The sequence below is a fragment of the Aspergillus tanneri genome (assembly GCF_003426965.1).
Source record: "Aspergillus tanneri strain NIH1004 chromosome Unknown AapTan_2_pilon_pilon_pilon, whole genome shotgun sequence".
NCBI classification, from domain to species: Eukaryota; Fungi; Ascomycota; class Eurotiomycetes; order Eurotiales; family Aspergillaceae; genus Aspergillus; species Aspergillus tanneri.
Window position 1 is genome coordinate 1,854,915 of NW_022984629.1, and position 19,646 is coordinate 1,874,560.

Genomic DNA, 19,646 nt, shown 5'->3' on the forward strand with positions numbered 1-19,646 from the left:
AGTGAGTATCGCATGTCCCTTCTTGGCATATACCGCGTATATACCTTGACCGGAAGACTTGAAACCTCTCCTTCTCCCCTTTCCTTTCTGTATGCCCAGAGTATATAATTACAACCATTTGTGTGACCCTTTCTTTTCTGCATACCCAGTGCATATACTACCAATCTGTGACCCAATTTCTCTTTTTTTGCATGCGAATACACTGATGATTTTAGTTCTTTAGGGGCCTTGTTCTCAGCATATACCATAATATGCAGAGAATGCAGCTTTCGCGTGAAGACTTTGACAATCCAGAGGTCGCTGGGGCGGTGAACCCCCACCCCGACTACGGTTACTTCCACGGTGAGTATCTACTTAATATATTCACAACATGTGCTTAACATATGCAGGTCCCATCCCGAACCCAAACCCCACTTGGCGCCCACACCCGGACCCCCGCACACCTGTGACCACCGCGGACAACGAGAGTATGGGGCCCCCACAGATGTGCAGCATATGCTAATTATTTACAGATGCCCCAACTCCTGGTTCAAGACTGTCAGGTATTAATAGCATGGTAAGTAATTAACATGCCTGGCACATGCTAAGCATGGGCTACAACCTCGCAGATGCGACATCGCAGTCAATGGCAACCAAATTGTGGCCAGCCCGTCCTTCTCTAGATTGCTGTAGGTCGTGTTTTTTAGCACATCGTTGTATATGCTACCTATTCCATAGCTCGTCCGCCACATCCGGAACGCCCATCCCGGTGCCAGTGAGTTGTCTATTCCTTGTATAGGTCTAGCAGATGCTAAGGATTCATAGCTCTTAATCCCTTCCGCACCAACATTCCCCAGGCTGAGCGCATTGCGGGCGAAAAGTTAGTGGATACGTAGCTTCTCTTGAGCATATGCTAATAATTGACAGCGCTTTAAAGCGATGGATCCTTAGCAGAGGATGGAGAACTGCCCGTTACGTGAAGGAGCCTGGGTATGTCCTCCCCTCCGCATATATATATGTGTACGTTGGGCGTAGGGCTAACGTATGCTAGTGAGGGTCCTATGTACGGTATTATTCAGGATTACTGTAACTTCCTCGAGCAGCTGGCGTGAGTAGAGCATATCTGTATTATATGCATAGTATATAACTAAGAACCACTAGCCAGGAAGATAACGACTTTGCTCAGCAGTTTGGGACTGAGTTCCATCGTCCTGTATGTGATCCGGGTATTTACTCTACGTATTCCCTGCGTATGCTAATATTTCCTAGAGGCTGGGTAAGGTCTCTGGTCACAAGGCATGTGCCCCTGGAACCTAAGCTCTTTATAATATACTGAGTATATGCAGCCAAATCTCCCCACTACCCTCTAGCCACCTACCCCACCGTCTGCCCCCAAGCGCAAGCGTGCTCCACCGAAGAAGGGTCACAAGGGTAAGTATAGCACATCCCCCTTATACTAAACATCTGCTGAGAACTTGTAGCCACCGGTAGCCGGAAGCAGCCGGCGCGCGCAAGAAGATGCTGCCGAGTCGTGCCGGAGACTGCGTAGGGCATATGCACGGTTGGTTTTTAGAGATAAATTATGGAGTCTAGGAATAAGTAGAGCAAATACTAGTCTAGCCATCGTTTAGGGAATTGAAATGGCTTTTTTAACATACTATACATCTACTAGGTGTATGCTCTGCACTTGCAGGGGTTTCCCTTTTTTCTTCTTCTTTCCCCTCTACCTCTTCCTCAAGCTCCTCAATTCGCTCAACCATATCTCTTCGTCGCTTAAGTCCCTCAAGCTCCTTTAAACGCTCTTCTAAAGGGTCTATGTTTGGCATATACACAGCGGGTGATCTAACAGGGGTCTCGATAACCTATCTACCAACACTCTGTACAGTGTAAGTGGGTGTGTTCGTTGACTTGCAGGTACATGCCCGGCATAAGACGAGCATGTGTTAAGGCTAGATACTGATAGGGAATCAGTGTCCTGCATGGCCACTCCGTCTGTATTTTGAAGAGGTGTATCATATGGATTCCCTGGATTCCATGGCAAGTGTGGCTTCTTCTGCCGGCGGTTCGCTGCCTTTTTGCTGTTGATCTATGCATAGTATTAGCCTGGTATGTAAACAGCATATACACTGTTCATGTTGAACCATAGGGGCAATAGGGACAATAGGGACAATAGGGACAATAGGGACAATAGGGACAGTAGGGACAATAAGGGCAATAGGGATAATATAGTAATTAGCTAGAGAAATTAAACAGGCTCCAGCCCTTTAGTTTAACATACTTTGCTTTCGAATAATCTTAGTGCGCCTTTGAACGTTCGTTTGGATTTTCCATGAAGGTGGAATACCCTCCTTAATCTGTATCTTATTCTGAGTAAAGGCCTCAAATGTAAACCTTCGCAATCTAAGTATATAGTTAGTATATTATTAACTATGCTCCGCATCTACCTTGGATATACTTTACTTTAAAACAGCTGCCAGGAGTGACTGCTTCCGGCCAACACCTTGATTATCTTGAAAATGACTACTTTCACTAATTCCGGTATGTTTCCGAGCATATGTCCAGTGTTCAATCTGTATCTTTGATTGTTCCGGGGTCAGTGCACTTAAGATCCACGGCCGTTTCTTTCCCTCTAGCCAGGATTTAGTCTCAGGATATGTATTGCATATGTAGTCCATACGCTCAAGCAAATCAGGTTTGGACGGTGCTTCTAAAAGGCTGTTAAGTAGGTGCTCTGCAGGGTGGTCCTTATACTTTAAGCGAAAATTACGCTTTAAGTGAGTTTGGCAGAATATAATCACATAGGGAAGGTGCTCAGACCACTCTCGGGATGTGTCTAGCGTATGCAAATAATCTCCAAGACCTAATATACTTAACAGGGTGCAAATACCGGGCATATATTCTGTTTATTACATACCTGGTGCTTGCTTCTTACACATATCGATAGTTATAGTCCAGATCTCATTCTCACCATGTTGAATATGGGGAAACCGTATAGGTGAGCGAGCCACATTTCCAAGTATCTTAAATAGCTTTGAGAACATTACAGCATATGCATCGCGTGTTTCGAGATTAAGAAAAGCATATGCAAAGGTATTGATTCCTAGTAACTTGCAAGTTAGTGAGCAATATTAAAAAAATATACTAGATACATACTTCGCACATATGGATTCCACCCAGAAATTGAGAAGACATTCGTCTTGCCATTAACCATTTTGAATGAGAGGTCCATCTCAATATGCTTGATATTAATAAACGCCTTCGCCTGAGCATATGTACAGCATATAATAAGAAAATGCCGTGGATCAAAGAAATGGACATCACGTATCCATTGCTGGTCGTCCCTTTTAATTGGTCGAAGGCGTATTCACGTAATACCCCTAGTATCAGCTGAGCATATACCTAAAAGCAGTAGCTATTGTCATACCAGCAATATCAGTTCCTTCAGGATAAGTTAAGAGTCTCTGTTTTCGGATCAAAGCTTGAACCCTATCTTGAATATTAAGACTTTGATGTAATACACGTAGTGTTGAGGGACCAAATCGATCATATATATCAGTGAACTGTGGAGAGATCATGAACCGTCCTAAATAGAGTAGATACTTAGTATATGCTGTATATATAGAGTAAATATACTTACTTGCAGTTAGGTCAAGGATATTATGCTGGGAGATCATTTGGACCACCTCATCTGCAATATCTTTAGGTAATCGTGTTGGAGGTGGTGGAAAATGAATATGATTTAATCGACAAATCAAAATTAAGAAAGGAAACCGTTGCCAGGATGTTGGAATGTACAAGTCAAATTTAACCTTACACTTTGGAATGTAAAGCCTGCCGGTATGGTGAGTATTGCTCGAGCTAGATTAATCCTATACTTAGCATATATATATATATATATAAAACTAGAAATATACTTACTACACCATCTTCTTCGGGATGTTGGCTGAGCAATGAAATCACATTCTTCTATTTTTGGGCCTGTTCCATGTTCCATAAGAACTTGAAGATAAGTCTTATCAATCTGAGCAAATCGTCGAACTGGATGAGCATAATGCCAAGGTTAATATCTGAATTCTTGGGGCAACCAAGAAAATATTCTGGGTTAATTAGTATATATAATATATGAGTAATGTACCTAAAGCATACCTGATTTCGATAAAACATTACCGGTGGTGTTTCACCACATGTCTTGATACCTTGATATTCACAAGGACCTCCATCCTGCCACCAACATTTCATAAAAGCATAGAAGACATCTTCAGTTTCTTTTTGATTAGTTGATCAATTGCTTGAGGATAAAAGGGTTCGGCGTAACGTAAGCGCTGTTCATTAAGTAAATCAAGATTAACCCGGTCATATGCCCGTGATATACTTAGCATATGATCATAGACCCGCTCACAGGCCTTTACCGAACCACATATATAAGATCTATGCCAAGCCTTGTGTTGTCCGTTATCATCAAGCTTGTTTAGAAGATCCATTTTGACGAGCTTTGCAGCCCCTGTATGGTTTTTTGCAAACTGAATCTATTTAAAGTATTAGTATAGTATAGAACAGATATATACTCTACATACCTTTGACATAAGCCGTGTAAAAATATTATTTATTTCTTCCTCAGAGAAATCATTTGGATTCCTTGAGGATGGAAATGGATTGCAGTCATGAATAAAATGAAGAATACCTTCTGCTGCTGTTGCTGGATATTCAGGTATTAAAAGATGTTCTTGAATCTCTTTAACCTTAATCTTATGACTGGCATTTCGCGCAACGACAACACCATCTGAAGTAGCTGCTTCCTAACATAGACTTAGTATATATTATGTATATATTAGATATACACTAACCCGCTGTAGGCCCATTACTATTGGTGTAAAAGATTCTTGTTCCTGTATATCATCTCCTGGATCTGACGGAGTAGACCTAGTACTAATTATACTACTAGAATCATCTCTATGAGATTCCTGCACCTCGTTCTGATAATTGGGTATATTAGTATAGGGTTTGTATATACCCAGTATATAATAAACATATATACACATACCTGGATTGGGATATTGTTGATCCATTCTACCACTCTTTCCCGAACTTCGGTACCAGCCATTGTTGTGGTTTGGTCAACCTATACAGAGTATATGCAGAGTGGATACTCTGTATTGTGTAGTACAAAATATCCTTAGGGCTACACCTTACCAATTATAGTAATTAAGCCCTAGTGCATATGCTCAGCGTGGTCTAAAAATCTTTTGAAAATCTCATCGTGGCCTAAGAATACTGACTAATCATTTAGACCATGATGAGTTTATTCTTGGCATAAGCTCAGCGTGGTCTAAAAAAGAGCGGTGAGTCTCGGGGCAGAATTTTAGCCCACGCCGAGGTTTTTTTAGACCACGCCGAGCTACAAGCCCTGATGATCCAACATCATCGGATCGCGTATATTTCCTACATTAGTTAGTTTGCATTCTTCATTTGTTTACCTCGCCTTTATAAATGCGAGATGTTTTGATAGTTTAGTTGAATCAGAGACCTAATTTAATAAAGGATCGATACTTGCGAATACGCGTAATTTTTATGGTTCACAGTTATAAGCCCGGTAGCCCGGCTTATTACTAAATTGCTTAATCAAGTCTAATCGCCTGATTTAAGAAGAAGCTATTCAAAACTTCTTACTAAGCTATATAACCACGTTGCATTAAAGCTACTCACTAATCCGAGAACTTATATTAAATTAAAATGGGGACAAACAGCGCTGCCACGAAGGTCTCTATTATCTTAAAAACGAGAGATAATTGGCGCGCCTGGTATAGCCTTATTTAATCCACGGCGAAATCACGCGATGTTTGGGATTATATTAATCCTGATACGCCAGAAGAGGAATTACCGGTAATTCTAGAGAAACCGAAGATTCCGACGAAGCCAAAGAAGCCAGATAATAAATAAAAATGGAAATGCAGCTGTATACCCTTAAAAAGAATAAATATAATAAGGTAAAACAAGGATTTTTAGTTGTTTACAAGACTATACTAGGATTAGTTGGTCCATTACTCGTGTATTATTTATATGGGAAGGAATTAACATTTTATATTTTAAAGTTATTAAAGCAACAATTAGTGTCAAGGGCTAAACCTCTATAACCTAATAACTAGGGTGGATACAAAAAGGAATCGTCGAAGAGGAAAGAGAAAGAGGAAACAGCGATGAGACGATTGCGAAGTAAGGGGGAAGTCACATGATAGAGTGTACTAATCAATATACTAATCATGTGGCAGGCGAGGAGAAAGGAAACACGAGGGCTGAGGGCCCGAGTAGGCTGAGGGGCTCTAGCCCCTTACACTACTCCCCCTTCCTATATAAGGCCTCCGAAGGAGGCCTAATAGCGAGGCGGGTTGCTGGCGCGGGCTGTAAGCTTTTTCGGAGGTTTCTCGGAAGTATCAGACAAAGTAGAGCGGGCATCGCAGTCTGCGATCCAATGATCATTAGAACCGCAGTAAAGGCATAAATTATTCGCAAGTCGGAAACGGCGGCGGTCAGAGGTGGTGGATTCATGAGAAGAATCAGATAAAACAGGCGAAGCAGCTCGGGCTACTCTCACAGAGCCAACATGAACAGGATTGGGGTTTATTTTAACTGAGTTGACTCGGACCGGATCAGTATCCATTGGGTCTGTATTCGGGGTCAAAGCTGGTTTCGGGGCTGATTTTGGACTAGGACGGGTACGCCGATCGGTACTCTGGACAAGTTCAATATATTCATTATAGGGAAGATCAAAGAGAGAATTATTCGAGTCTTCTAGTATTCGACGGAGATTAGGCCGTAGCCCCCGGTGTAGCGTGGTAACACGTGATATATCTGGCCATGAGTTTACATTGGCTTCATATGAAAGTCGTTCAAAACGAGCAAGGTAGGCGATAAGCGATTCGTCATCCCTCTGTTGTATAGAAGTAAAGCGCTGAATAGCCTCCTGCTGTTCCCGTGGGTTATGGCATAGACGCTGAAAAAAGAGAAAATAACTTCAGGATCCCATAGCTGGTTTTCTTCGGCAGATTGGCGGAGGTGCAGGACAGAAGCTTGCTGAGACTGTTCTAGTCGATCCCATACATAGTCAAAGCATCAGCTCCTACGAGCTGGTCTGATCGAAGTTTTGCTTTAATTGACGGGAGCCATGTGCGAAGCGTGTATGGTTTACCGTTAAAGCGAGGCGGATCTGGCAGGCGGGATCTGGGTGTCTGGACGGAAAGAAGCTGCGTACGAAGCTGGTGGACATCTGTTCGGGAAGCATCAAGGTCCGCACGTAGTTGCTGTATTTCATTACGCTGGTTTTGAATATCAAGGCGCTGGTTTTGGAGCTCTTGCTGGAGCTGCTGCACAAGCAGGAGGAGTGGATTCGGGTCGGACATCGTAAAGATATTCCCATAGACTGGCGGAGGCAGGCAGGCGGGCGGGCGGGCGAGCAGGCAGGCAGGCGAGCGGGCGGACAAGCGGGCAGGCGAGCGGGCAGACAGGCAGACAAGGACGATTCCTAATGTCAAGGGCTAAACCTCTATAACCTAATAACTAGGGTGGATACAAAAGGAATCGTCGAAGAGGAAAGAGAAGAGGAAACAGCGATGAGACGATTGCGAAGAAGGGGGAAGTCACATGATAGAGTGTACTAATCAATATACTAATCATGTGGCAGGCGAGGGAGAAAGGAAACACGAGGGCTGAGGGCCCGAGTAGGCTGAGGGGCTCTAGCCCCTTACAATTAGCACTAATATTAAAGCAAGAGGCCCGCATAATATACGCACGATATAAGAAAGCATGAAATTCTCCTATTAAAAGTGGTAGTTTAGACCAATGGTTAGCCATGTTTAAATTAGCATATTATAACTGCTTATCTGCAGATTTACCTAAGGTAATGGGTTAACATGCTATACACTACTTTTTAACAGCAATTTCGCAATACTCGCATTTATGGGCCGATCAATAATTTAATTTATTACAGGAAGATAAGTTAATTATACTACCAAAGATATTAGTACTATACCGAGGATATATTGCAGACACAGCGGCAATACAACAATTAAAATTAGAGGTGTTATTCGCAACATTAAAGGGATAATTTAACAACTAAAAAAATAATAAAAGGAAGAACACATGTCTTTGCAAAGAAAAGTATTAATTTAAGGATTGCCCTTATATTATTAAGTTAAAACAACCACCAGAATAGTTACCTAATGTTAAAATTTAGGCTAAGTTTAATAAAATCCTTAATAGTCCACATTTAAAATTGTAATATGTGTTAAAGATAATAATAGAATTTATATTAAAATACAAGGAAAATATATTATTAAAGCAAATTGTGATATTAATTTAGCATGCTACCTTTACTAAAAAAATGCCTTATTACCTACAAAATAGTATTATTCTCAACACAGGCATAATAATTTATGTTTGTAATAAGCTATCCCGATTTACCAACTTTTAATACAGAGATCGTGGTATCTTGCGCGCTGGACAAAACATAATAAACATAGAAGGCACGGGAACTATTATTCTTTATCTAAATAAAAATAATAGTATTTAATTTAATAATATTATATACATGCTGGGTTTCCACACCAATATTTTGTTATACACACGAATAAAAAAAGCAGGTTGTTAATAGAATAATAAGCTTAATTAGATTATTCGGCGAAGTGATAAACGCGTTATTTGTTAATTATAGGTTATTAAAAACCTTTTTATTGTTAAAAACAATCCACCAGATTATGATCACGCTGTTTACGCGATTAAGAGGTCAGCCAAGCTGTTAAGTTTACATGGAGATATAGAAATATGGTATTAATAAATAGGTTATTTTAGTAACAAAGAAATTTAGCACTTACCGGATACAGTCAACGGAGTTAAAATTAATATTTCTAATCCAAACACTAAGTGCAAGACATGTTGTTTATTATCTGCGCCTTGTTAAATCTCACGACGCCTGTTTATGTGCGCGAGTAAGCCGTTTAAACAGGTTTATTTTAACCTAATATAGATAACTCCTGCGTATAATAGTAATTATTGGGCTTACTATTTTTATAATAAGTACACCTAGATGCACTTTATATATACATGCCCTTGTAAAAGCAGTGTTAGAAATATAATTATTTATTTTATAAACTTTGTTAAAAATTGCTGGAATATAATAGTTTAAATTTATTACTTAAACAACGAACAAATGTTAGGCAACAAGATTACTAATTTCAGGTATTTAAATAGGATCAGCCATAAGATATCGGTACGAGGATAACCTAAGTAAAATAGTCCTTTTAAACATGCCGGAGTAATTATTATTTTTAGATCACAAGCTTTTATTATTAAGGCGAAATTACCTTAAGAATTATAGCCGGAAGCAATGCAAAGTGCTATCTATATTATTAATTACTTACTAATACAAATCCTTAACTAGAAAACACTATACAAACTGCTTTATAGTACTCCTCCAGATCTTTTAAACATGTATTTATTCGGTTGTCGTGTGTATATACAAGATCAGGATTTTATAAAAACATAAAAAATAGCTCCACGCGCGTTTATCAGCTATCTTGTGGGATACAAGGCGTCTAATATATAGTATATTTAGCGACCAAAGCAGCGAAAGGTTATTAAAGCTAGGGATGTTAGCTTTAATAAATCTTGTTTTTATAATCCCACTAAGCTATTTCTTAATAATCTAATTTAAAAAACTACACCCGAACCACCTGCTCAAGTGCTTGATGTGCTGAAATTATCAGAATCAGTTCTAAAACAAGTATTTTTTAATATTCTGGATAATATTTAGGAAAGTCCGAATCTCACGAAAAAAGAAAAATTGCGAGAAAAGCCAAGTAGGAATAAAATAATTTAATAGCCCACACCTAATCTAACCCCTGATCCAACGCCTAATCCAGATAAACGTCAAATACCAGGTCACTTTAAATATTACAGCGAGCAAGAAGATGTTAAAACAGAGCCAGATTTACCTAGTTAATTACTTTTTAACTTATTAAATTCCTTATCAACCTCAGGGGGTGGGGATGTGCCTGAAAATACTAAAAATAGGTAAATATATTAACCTAAAAAAGAGGTTAATTCAGAAAACATTATTAAAGGAAAACGAGCACGGAAAAAGAAAAATAATCCTAATTACGTAATATTTACACTATATAACGTAATCGGTAAGCGAGCGCCGCATGAAAGCGAGCGCCGCACTTCTGTACGCCATATAAAATGGCACTCTTTGAAACCTTAATATCTCAACCACCAGTAGATATAGAACATCTTTATAAGACAATAACATATATATGGATTCTAAAAGGTATTTTCATGTTTTTAAATAGCTTTCTTGGCTTTAAATACTAGGACAACTAAAAATATAAAAAATACAGTTGTAATTTATCTTATCTGGAGAAATATTCATTCCTAAAATTTCTCTGCTTAATATATATATATACGTTATTATATTATACTGTATATTAAATTTTATGCCCTCTAGGTGCTTTATTGTTGAGATATTAGACTCTCAAAAAGTGTCATTTTATATGGAATAGAGAGGTGCAGCGCTCGCTTTCATGCGGCGCTCGCTTACCGATTACGTTAATAGCGTACTAAGTGCATTTACTATTAGAATAACACAACACACTCCGCAACGCCGAATTTATAGGGATAATCTACCCTCTCATCTAAAATTATAGACAGAGATGCTAAAACATGTGTTAAAAGATAGCTTTATAATAGCTATAGCAAAAAAAATTTATAAGCTTGATAAAAGGGGTACTGCAACAGTGGTGGAACAGTTAGAGGCACGAGTAAAGGAATTATTCTGTTAAAATAGGTTTTTGCCTATAAATTTAATAAAAATAGATATCTTATTAAGTGCAAGGCACGAATCTATGTCCAAGGAAATCTTTAAGCAATCTCGGATAAAAAGAAAAGATTTACCATGTTGGCCGCGAAAACATTCCAAATAATTATGGCGTTGGTTGCAGTATTTAATCTTAATACTACGCAGTATAACACTATTAACATGTTTTTAAACACATCGTTGGATAAAGAAGTGTATATAAAAATGCCACAGGGATATTAGGTCCCAGGTAAGATATAAAAGCTTAATTAAGTGTTATATAGACTACGAAGATCACCACGTTTATAGTTTAAGGATCTGTTTATAACACTAAAAGGCTTTGGGCTTTAACCAATTAATAAGGATTAATATCTCTTCTCGAATTAGTATTTATTTATAATGTTTTATATTAATGATATTATTATCGTCAACTTGCTAAATTCGCAAGCAAGAGAACAAGCAAACCATGTAAAAAGAGCTCTCGAAAAATGCTATGAACTGCGAGATATAGGATAAATTAAATGGTTCCTAGGAATTCGCGTTATTCAAGATCGTACAGAAAAAAAGTTATAGCTATACCAAGACGCATATATTAACCAAATAGCCGCTTAATATTACTTAAATAATTTAAGTCGGTATCCCAAGACACCCATGGAGTCAAGCTGTCAGTACTTGCCTAATTAGGAACAGGCTACAGATGGTCAAATTTATTATTATTAACAGAAGATAGGATCCACACTCTACCTAGCAACTATTACCAGGCCGGATATTAAGCGTCCCGTTAATAAACTTGCTAAATTTATAACAAATCCGTTAAATGCGTATTTTAAAGCCATTAATTAAGTAATTATATATTTTTATTCTACGTGTTTTTACGCTATTAAGTATTCCGCTAATTAGAAGAGTTTAATTAAATAAAACAATATCTTTATTTATACAAGCGATGCTTTATTTGCTGATTATTATAACTACAAAAGCACCGAGGGATTCCTTTGTATGCTCTACGGCGGACTAATTAATTAAAAGGTATTAAAACAGCGTACGGTGACCACTTCCACTACCAAAGCTAAGCTTCTTGCTATTTCAGCAGCTGCAAAGATATTATACTGGTGGAAGTGCATGTTTATGTAAGGGGCTAGAGCCCCTCAGCCTACTCGGGCCCTCAGCCCTCGTGTTTCCTTTCTCCTCGCCTGCCACATGATTAGTATATTGATTAGTACACTCTATCATGTGACTTCCCCCCCCTTACTTCGCAATCGTCTCATCGCTGTTTCCTCTTCTCTTTCCTCTTCGACGATTCCTTTTGTATCCACCCTAGTTATTAGGTTATAGAGGTTTAGCCCTTGACAGTTTAATATAATTAAGTTTAATTCTAAGTATAATATCTTAATTAAATGCGATAATTGCCAGATAATTAAGTTGTTAACCAAGGAAAAGCCTTAGCTACGTACCAAATTGCGCCATGTTAATATTTATGGAATATAGCTGCGTCAGGAGGTTTAAAATAAAGGCATCAAAATCGAATGGGTTCCAACTGCCAAGATACCCGCTAATGGGATAACAAAGGCTTTATCGGCTCAAAGACACCAAGAATTTGTCAAGATGCTTGGTTTAACCAATGTGAAAAGCCTTATCCTTGTCTAGTTAGGCAATATTTTGGTTTTATGCGATATTCAACTATCCATAACCTTGCAAGCTGCTGAGGGGGTGTGTTAACAATTATAGTAATATTAATTATTTAGCACCTTTCTCGGTTAAATATTGTTGATAATCTAACTTTATCAGATCGTGTATATTTCCTACATTAGTTAGTTTGTATTCTTTATTTGTTTACCTCGCCTTTATAAATGCGAGATGTTTTGATAGTTTAGTTGAATCAGAGACCTAATTCAATGAAGGATCGATACTTGCGAATACGCGTAATTTTTATGGTTCACATAATCTTTTCCGGATAGACCTACGTTCGGAATCGCTGAAATTCGGAAACACCTCGCTGCTGAGCACCAAGCCCCGTACCGTCCTTGTCTCCTTCGCGGAGAGACCCGGGGCCAGAAGCTGCAATTTTTCCACTATATAGGCATACAGTTTTAGCATACTGGCACGATCGCCCTTGAAGAGGTAAGACAAATATTGTTTGAGGCTCTCCAGGGCATTGACCATTACCTGTGGGTCTAAGCATCCTAACAAGGGGGAGATTGTAGAGAGACGGCTTACCTCGGGAATGTCCACCGCCAGTGCCCGTGGGAGAGAGCCGAGCATCATGCCTTGCTGTAGCAGTGCCGGGATCATCAGCAAGCTATCAAAGGCGGCTCGAACAGTTACGTTGGAGGAAAGCTGGCGGAGTTACTTGGCTTTGTTACTCAACAGGCGGGCTATCTATCGGTTCTCGAAGCGTGCGTTGGCCTTATATTGGTATTGGCGAACTTTACAATATATCTCGCCGTCAGATGGAACATGTTCATTGGAATATTCTTCCACTAAGGTTGTCTGCAGATTATGGCTAATGTCTAAGCGTTAAGGAAGCGTTAGTATGCCCCGCAACTGACCAAGTTTACAAGGTAAAGGACCAGGAGCATAATAAATTACCATCTATATATAGATCAACAATCCACCATTAGTCGCCCCGATTTAAAACCTCTTCTCCAGCTTTCAAGCGGTGTTGACCGTGGAGGCACTGGACTTTGCCCGGAAAATCCAGTTCAGGATATTGGCTATGTGGATTGATCGCCAAGGTATCGGCGCTCAACCCCGCTCGGGTGAGGGCCTCGCTCAGGAGCCGCCTTGCAATAATAGCAGTAACATAATTTCGCATATCTAACCGGCGGCAACCCTCTTTACGAAAGATAGTGCACAGTCGCTCGACATGATTGGGGTACGGCAAGTTTAGTTCCCGGGAAATGGAAGAATAAGGGGTAATTTGCTGCAGCTTGATTCTAGCCGGTCCTAAGTATTTCCAGCTTCGCTCCCTACTAACTTGCAGCTCGGTATCCGTAAACATTAACGCATCCAACGCTAGTAAAGAACAAGCGGGTTGGATTCTAACCATTAATTTTTGAGGACACAATGCCCCTTTTATACCCGCTCTAACACCACGCAGATAATACTTAACCCGATCCACTGGACTCGGGGAACATGTCCCTGAGGGCTCAGCCGGTCTGGGAGTCCCAGCTACCTCAGCGGATCACCGGCTGAGTGCCAATGACATGACCGCAAGGCAGCAGGCCCGAAACAAAGGTCTTTCCTTCCCCTTTGGTTGGACATTTAAGAATTTCCCTTAGGTCTACAATAGAGCACCTTTCCGGACATTAACCTCGTTCGCATTGCAATTTCTGCGAACACCCCCCCTGAAGGAAAAAAATATCTAGCAGCTTGATCCCGCAGGTCGGGAGGCCCAGTGTCACTCTTTAGTCTGTCTATTGTCTGATAAGCGTTGTAATGATCGGTTGGGTAAGCATTTCTAGTCGAACGACAAGTCGCAGGGTAATGAAAAATCCAGAAATCATGGCCCCCGACTTAAGCAACCAGGGAAAGTCGTTTAGGGTTATCCCAAAAACCTTGTACTTTCCAAGGTTCTGAAGTCGCGTCACACATCTTCCCCACTGATCATGCGAGAAAATAAGTCTCCTTGGGATACATTTCAGCATGCCTTTACATGCGAACTTGCCGGGCCAGTTATAATATGCGTGTCTAGAACCCGTCCATCCCGAGTTAAAGCGATACGAGAATATTCTATTAAAGTTGCGGACAAAGCCTTGCATGCTTTTCAACAGATTCGGCACGAAAACATCCTGTCCGTGAAAAAGTACTACTGGGACGATGCCCGACTCTACGCCCGAGTAGATAATCTTCCACTCACTCTGGAGCACCTGGCGAATCTCCGTGTCAACGAGCACCAACTGTCATCAATCATGTCCCAAGTAAGCTATAGGCATGAAAAAATAGCAGACCCCGGTTAACACTCGCAGATCCTGAACAACCTCGCGCATTTAATCGCGTCTGGCTTCGAACACACCACCCTGACGTGTTCAAACATCCTCCTTGGCTTAGACAGTGCTGTAAAAATAGGTCCGAGAATATGCTCATCCCCTATATCTAGAGCTTGCTAACTGGTTGTATATATAACAACCGGGTCCTGGCAAAGAATACAGAACAAGATTTAGTTTTAAAACCCGGTTCATATTGGCGGCAGATTAAACAGAAGGCTGAACGTGTGCTGCGTCAGAAAGTAAACTATAATTTGCATGTGAAGCCGGACGATACTTCGGTTGTGGTTTGTGTAAACGACCGCTCACAGCGTGATCTTACAAAACACTTCGAGAAGACAGATATTAACTGGACAGCTATAAATAAGCAGCTCCAAATGTGGCAAAATCTGCTTCGCAAGTGCCACAAAAATCTGAGGATTTCTATTTTTATTAATTATATGGAGGACACCTACCCCCTGCCAAGGAACACTGACAAAAGAGGAACTTCCTCAGTAACAAACAGAATGCTCCGTGATCGAGATGACCAAATTAATGCCAAAGTCTCCTCGGGAACAGCCTTCGGTTTGGCGAGACGTGTATCGGAAAATGTGATGCCCTGGGCCACCTTGTCAGCATAAGGGTCAGTACTACTGGCAGGACCCTGAAGGGAAAAAGCATTACCGACCCAGAACACATCACTTGAGAGCCCTTGTTAAATATGCCGAGCAAGGAGGAGTCATAGACTCCCATAATAACATTTCTAACAACGTGCGCAAACAACTGTATGCAGAAAAGGATCAGCGAGTGTTAAAACAAAACAAATCCCCAAACACCGCAACTGTATTAATGCTCCTACAAATAAATATTTATATTTTCCCGACACAGTCATCTTAACCTTTGATAACTTCCTCCTGTGGCGCCGAGTCAACTCCAAGAATAACCCCAGCCAGTCCTCTTGATCCCATTGATATTCCCTGGCTACTTGAAGTCGCGGTCGAGGAATATACTGATTGGCATCTATCACGTGTGGGTACCGAGAGCTTTAAGGAAAATATCAAGAAAGCTCGTGATATAGCGTTAGACAACTGTCTTGATCTGAAGCAAATCTGTGGCGAAAACCCAGATTTCTTTGTTAAACAGGGCGTGAAATTGGCGCGGCGCGCAGGTTTGTTGCCGACATTGGCCTCTGGATCAAGCACTGTGAACAAAGCAAGGCGAGCAAAAATAGACCTAATTATTGTACATAAAAATATTACCTGTTGCCTTTGTTAGCATTACGTTATTGTTTTCTCTCTCCTGGGCGTATTATTAGCTCTCCTAGTGTATAATAAAGATTTGTTCCGAGCTGTTGGAAAGAGGTAAGGATATGTAAGTGTGAGAAGTATGTTTAAATCGCTTTTTCGGGTGGCGGTTTACTTATTATATGCCAGGAAATCAGTATCGATATTATCGCGGGGAGCAGCGTAGATCGCCCTGCTATTGTGATCCTGTACGGCTTCGATCCAAGGCCCGGCAGCAAAGACGAGGAGGAGTAGCTGCAACGCACCATGAAATAGAAATATCTAGCTCTCTCACTTCCTTATGGATGAACGGTTCAATGTCTGTTCCCTGGAACAGCGGACCAACCCTTCTATATACACTGCGCGGGCGAGTGATTACTAGGCCGATATAGAAATAGTTAATCTATTACTTAATGGAAATTGCTAGAATGTTATTATTGTTGAATTTTATACGTTGTGATATCTGAATATTATCCTCCAGCTAGACTATATCAATCAAGCTTGTTCTAAAATCAACATTAAACGACACTATACATTTCCAAGAGTTCCATTCCCAAACGGCTGCTCCCACCGCACAGCGCAGGCAACCAGACCGGGTATGAAAAACTAGCCCGCGCGTGAGCAGAAGAAGCCTGCATGCCGGACTACCTACAGGGCCTCGACCCAGCTCCCGGGCCGTCCTCTCAAAACACCCAACTCGGCAAGAACCGACGGAACCTGGCGAAAGCCCCAGGACCCGGACCCGGGTACGCCCCGGGGCCGAGGGGGTGGTCGGCGCACATGCGGACGTCGGACATCGTAACGCCCTCGGGCAGCTCTGCTGGGTCGATCCTCATCACGCCCAGGGACCCGCACTCGGCTTTCGCCGCGGCGACCTCGTCGGGGGCTGCGTCTGGGCGGAGAGCGGCGAGGGCGGTGGTTGCGGAGATGCCGAGGAGGAGGGAGAGGTAGGTGAGGGGTTTCATGTTGGAGTTAGATCAGGCGATGATCTTATAGAGTGGTGTAGTTAGCCTAGAGAGAAAAAAAAAAAATAAAGAGCAGAAGAGGGCTGATCAAGAGAGAAAGATAGGAGGAAGGGGATTTCGTACCTTTGAAACTCACGCAGGAATACTGGAAGGGCATTTGGTGAGTGTAAAGGGGAAGGTGGCAGGCGCTAATCCTCTGGGAAATGAAGATATTAATATGTTGGGAAGCAGCGGGCTTGATCCTGGCTGCTACTAGCGGGCAAGGATATACGACTCGCGTGCTGAGCAGAGGCGTGGTGAGGTTCGGTGCTGGATCTCAGCGCTTAGCCTGGTAGGGAGCCTGCTTCTTTATACAGCTAAGACCGCGGCGTCGGGCGAACAGGCGATGTGGTCGAAAGTCGCCCCGGGCAGCCCGATTGGTCGGTACCCTCGTTTGCTGCCTGGTCACAGGGCAACCTTGATGGACAAAGGGACTCACTTTCCAGGTAAGGATCTATCCAACCACTGGGCCTTCGAGTTGAGTCATGGAGCGCAGTCAGTGAGGTCTCACCCTGTCGCCGCTCTTATCCACGAAAGCAGACACACAGGAGATTTTCGTATCTGGTTAGAATAGAGTGCCACTCGCAAGGGCATGGCAGGACTGGCCCCATCGATGTAACATCAGGATTACGAAGACACGGTCCAGAACTTCATTCTCGCAGTACGAAACCTTTCAACAAACTCCCATGCTTCAAAATGTATCCTTCAAGTTATCGAGTCCCTTAAAACAGCTGAACCGACCTTGCCTGCTCCGGACACCAATTTCCTTGGTGAAAATGTGAATCGTGCGAAGGAAAAAGCCAAGATTAAATATTATAGATGTGGAAAATATGGTCATTATGCAAGGGACTGTCCTGAGAAATCTGATCAAGACAAGGAGTCACGGTCCAAGAAACTCACCAAGATGAAGAGGGAGAAAGCCAAGCTAGCAAAGCAATTGCAGAGCTTGAAATCTCCAATTCTGATAGTGGTGAAAATTCAAGCATTCATTACTAGGGAGGTGTCCCTGGATAGTTGCCCTGGAAAATGGATACTATGCTGGAGAGAGGGCATCCAAGATCATAGAAAATAGTGATCTGTCAGTGGGATGGATTTCCTCAGTGAGATGCAAGCTGGGCACCCCTGCAAGCTGATGCATAGTATCAAGGCCTGCGTGGCCGGGCATGTTGTGCCTCCGAAAGTCCTGTGTGGCCTAGGAGATTTGTCTGGTCTGCCTAGAGGGCCTGCGTGGCCTGTTTATAAAAGTCCTGTGTGGCCGGTATAAGTCCTTTGTGGCATCCGAAAGAAAGTCCTGTGTGGCCGGAGTAAAGCCCGTGTGGTATCTAAAATGGCCTGTGTGGCATCCCAATGAAGAAGGTCCCTGTATAGAGCAAAGGGGAGTGTGATAGATATACAACATTCAACTAGCTGCGCGTTGCTCTGCTTAGTTGAATAAAGGGGAGTGTTATGAATATAGGATCGGCGAAGTCCTCGCGCATATATTTCTTCCCACAGACGAAATTCCTGTATACTAAGTTCGCTCATCCAATTCAATGGCTTAGTTCTCTCTATTCAATGCCAATTCCTCTGACCTACTGTAGATCCACAACACTCTTTAAACAAGGACTTAAGATAATAGTTATCCATACAACTGTCACGCACTAATCCCCCTAGTTCCTCCACTATACCATGCTCTTTTTTAAGATATTCCACTTCCTCGTCCGCGCGACTGGGGCGCTTATCGGCCTGAACAACACTGCAGAATTCAGCTACATTACTAATCAGAAATTGTGCATGCATGCGGGAAGTGGCAATATGAAATTTTTGAAAACACGTGATTTTGTCCACTTTGGTTGAATGAATAATCTAATATCACCACATAGCAGGCTTAAATTTCCTTAAAAAAGCAGTTCTGCAACAGATTAGGATTATCGAAAGGTGAACTCCGGCAGCGCTTGAAACTAATATATGGGGCAGTGTAACCACGGAAGCAGGCAACAAACAGCAACGAAGGAACACACACAGCCTGAGCATGCGACCAGATCGTGAGCCTCTATCCTTATCTAGAAACCAACGGGGTCTATCACCCCTCGTGCCCCGGAGAAAACATGGAAAATAACGACGACCCTTCATTCATCTGCTGCCAGATATCCGCATCCCAGTCCCCAATGCCGGGTCATCGAACCCCTTTCCAGGACCCACTTCTTGGTCACCATTTTCTTGGGATGCCTCTGCAGTCTCCCTTTGCTGCGCGCCATATGTTCCTCCAACCATGCTATCATATTCCCTATGATCCGATGAAATATTCATTATTTTTCATTGTACATCTACCGAATACAACAAATAGCACCGACAGTTGACCCACTTTGACTGATCACTTTTCCAAAATACTCTTGTCATATGCTAAGTATGACTATAGTAATCCTACCCTGTACTACTCTATCCCGGTCATATTGAACCACGATTCTTCTATCTAGTTAATCTAATTTCATGCTAGACGGATATTCATATTAGGGAGAACTATTAAGCCCAATGCCGCCCTGTCCATACTGCTGCATCTGCGACTGTAAGACCCTCACCGATAATTGGAGATACA

General features: G+C 41.7%; 4 protein-coding genes across 4 annotated transcripts; 1 reads left to right on the top strand and 3 right to left on the bottom strand.

Moving 5' to 3' along the window:
* Window positions 1-260: 260 nt before the first annotated feature.
* On the top strand, window positions 261-1,528 carry ATNIH1004_000587 (uncharacterized protein; the record flags this gene model as incomplete). The annotated part of the gene is made up of 11 exons (XM_033565295.1): window positions 261-342; window positions 390-467; window positions 513-556; window positions 718-754; window positions 805-859; window positions 907-969; window positions 1,031-1,087; window positions 1,141-1,192; window positions 1,249-1,260; window positions 1,350-1,410; window positions 1,461-1,528. The coding sequence occupies 11 exons, from the start codon at window positions 261-263 to the stop codon at window positions 1,526-1,528; spliced, it is 609 nt and encodes a 202-aa protein (XP_033431052.1).
* A 4,818-nt stretch (window positions 1,529-6,346) lies between these two features.
* Window positions 6,347-7,373, bottom strand: ATNIH1004_000588 (uncharacterized protein; the record flags this gene model as incomplete). The annotated part of the gene is made up of 2 exons (XM_033565296.1): window positions 6,347-6,967; window positions 7,098-7,373. 2 exons carry the CDS (start codon window positions 7,371-7,373, stop codon window positions 6,347-6,349), a joined length of 897 nt encoding a protein of 298 aa, XP_033431053.1.
* Window positions 7,374-12,748: 5,375 nt separating this feature from the next.
* On the bottom strand, window positions 12,749-13,081 carry ATNIH1004_000589 (uncharacterized protein; the record flags this gene model as incomplete). Its single annotated transcript, XM_033565297.1, has 2 exons — window positions 12,749-12,985; window positions 13,037-13,081. 2 exons carry the CDS (start codon window positions 13,079-13,081, stop codon window positions 12,749-12,751), a joined length of 282 nt encoding a protein of 93 aa, XP_033431054.1.
* Window positions 13,082-16,750: 3,669 nt separating this feature from the next.
* ATNIH1004_000590 (uncharacterized protein) lies at window positions 16,751-17,032 on the bottom strand (the record flags this gene model as incomplete). Its single annotated transcript, XM_033565298.1, has 1 exon — window positions 16,751-17,032. The coding sequence occupies one exon, from the start codon at window positions 17,030-17,032 to the stop codon at window positions 16,751-16,753; it is 282 nt and encodes a 93-aa protein (XP_033431055.1).
* Window positions 17,033-19,646: the final 2,614 nt, after the last annotated feature.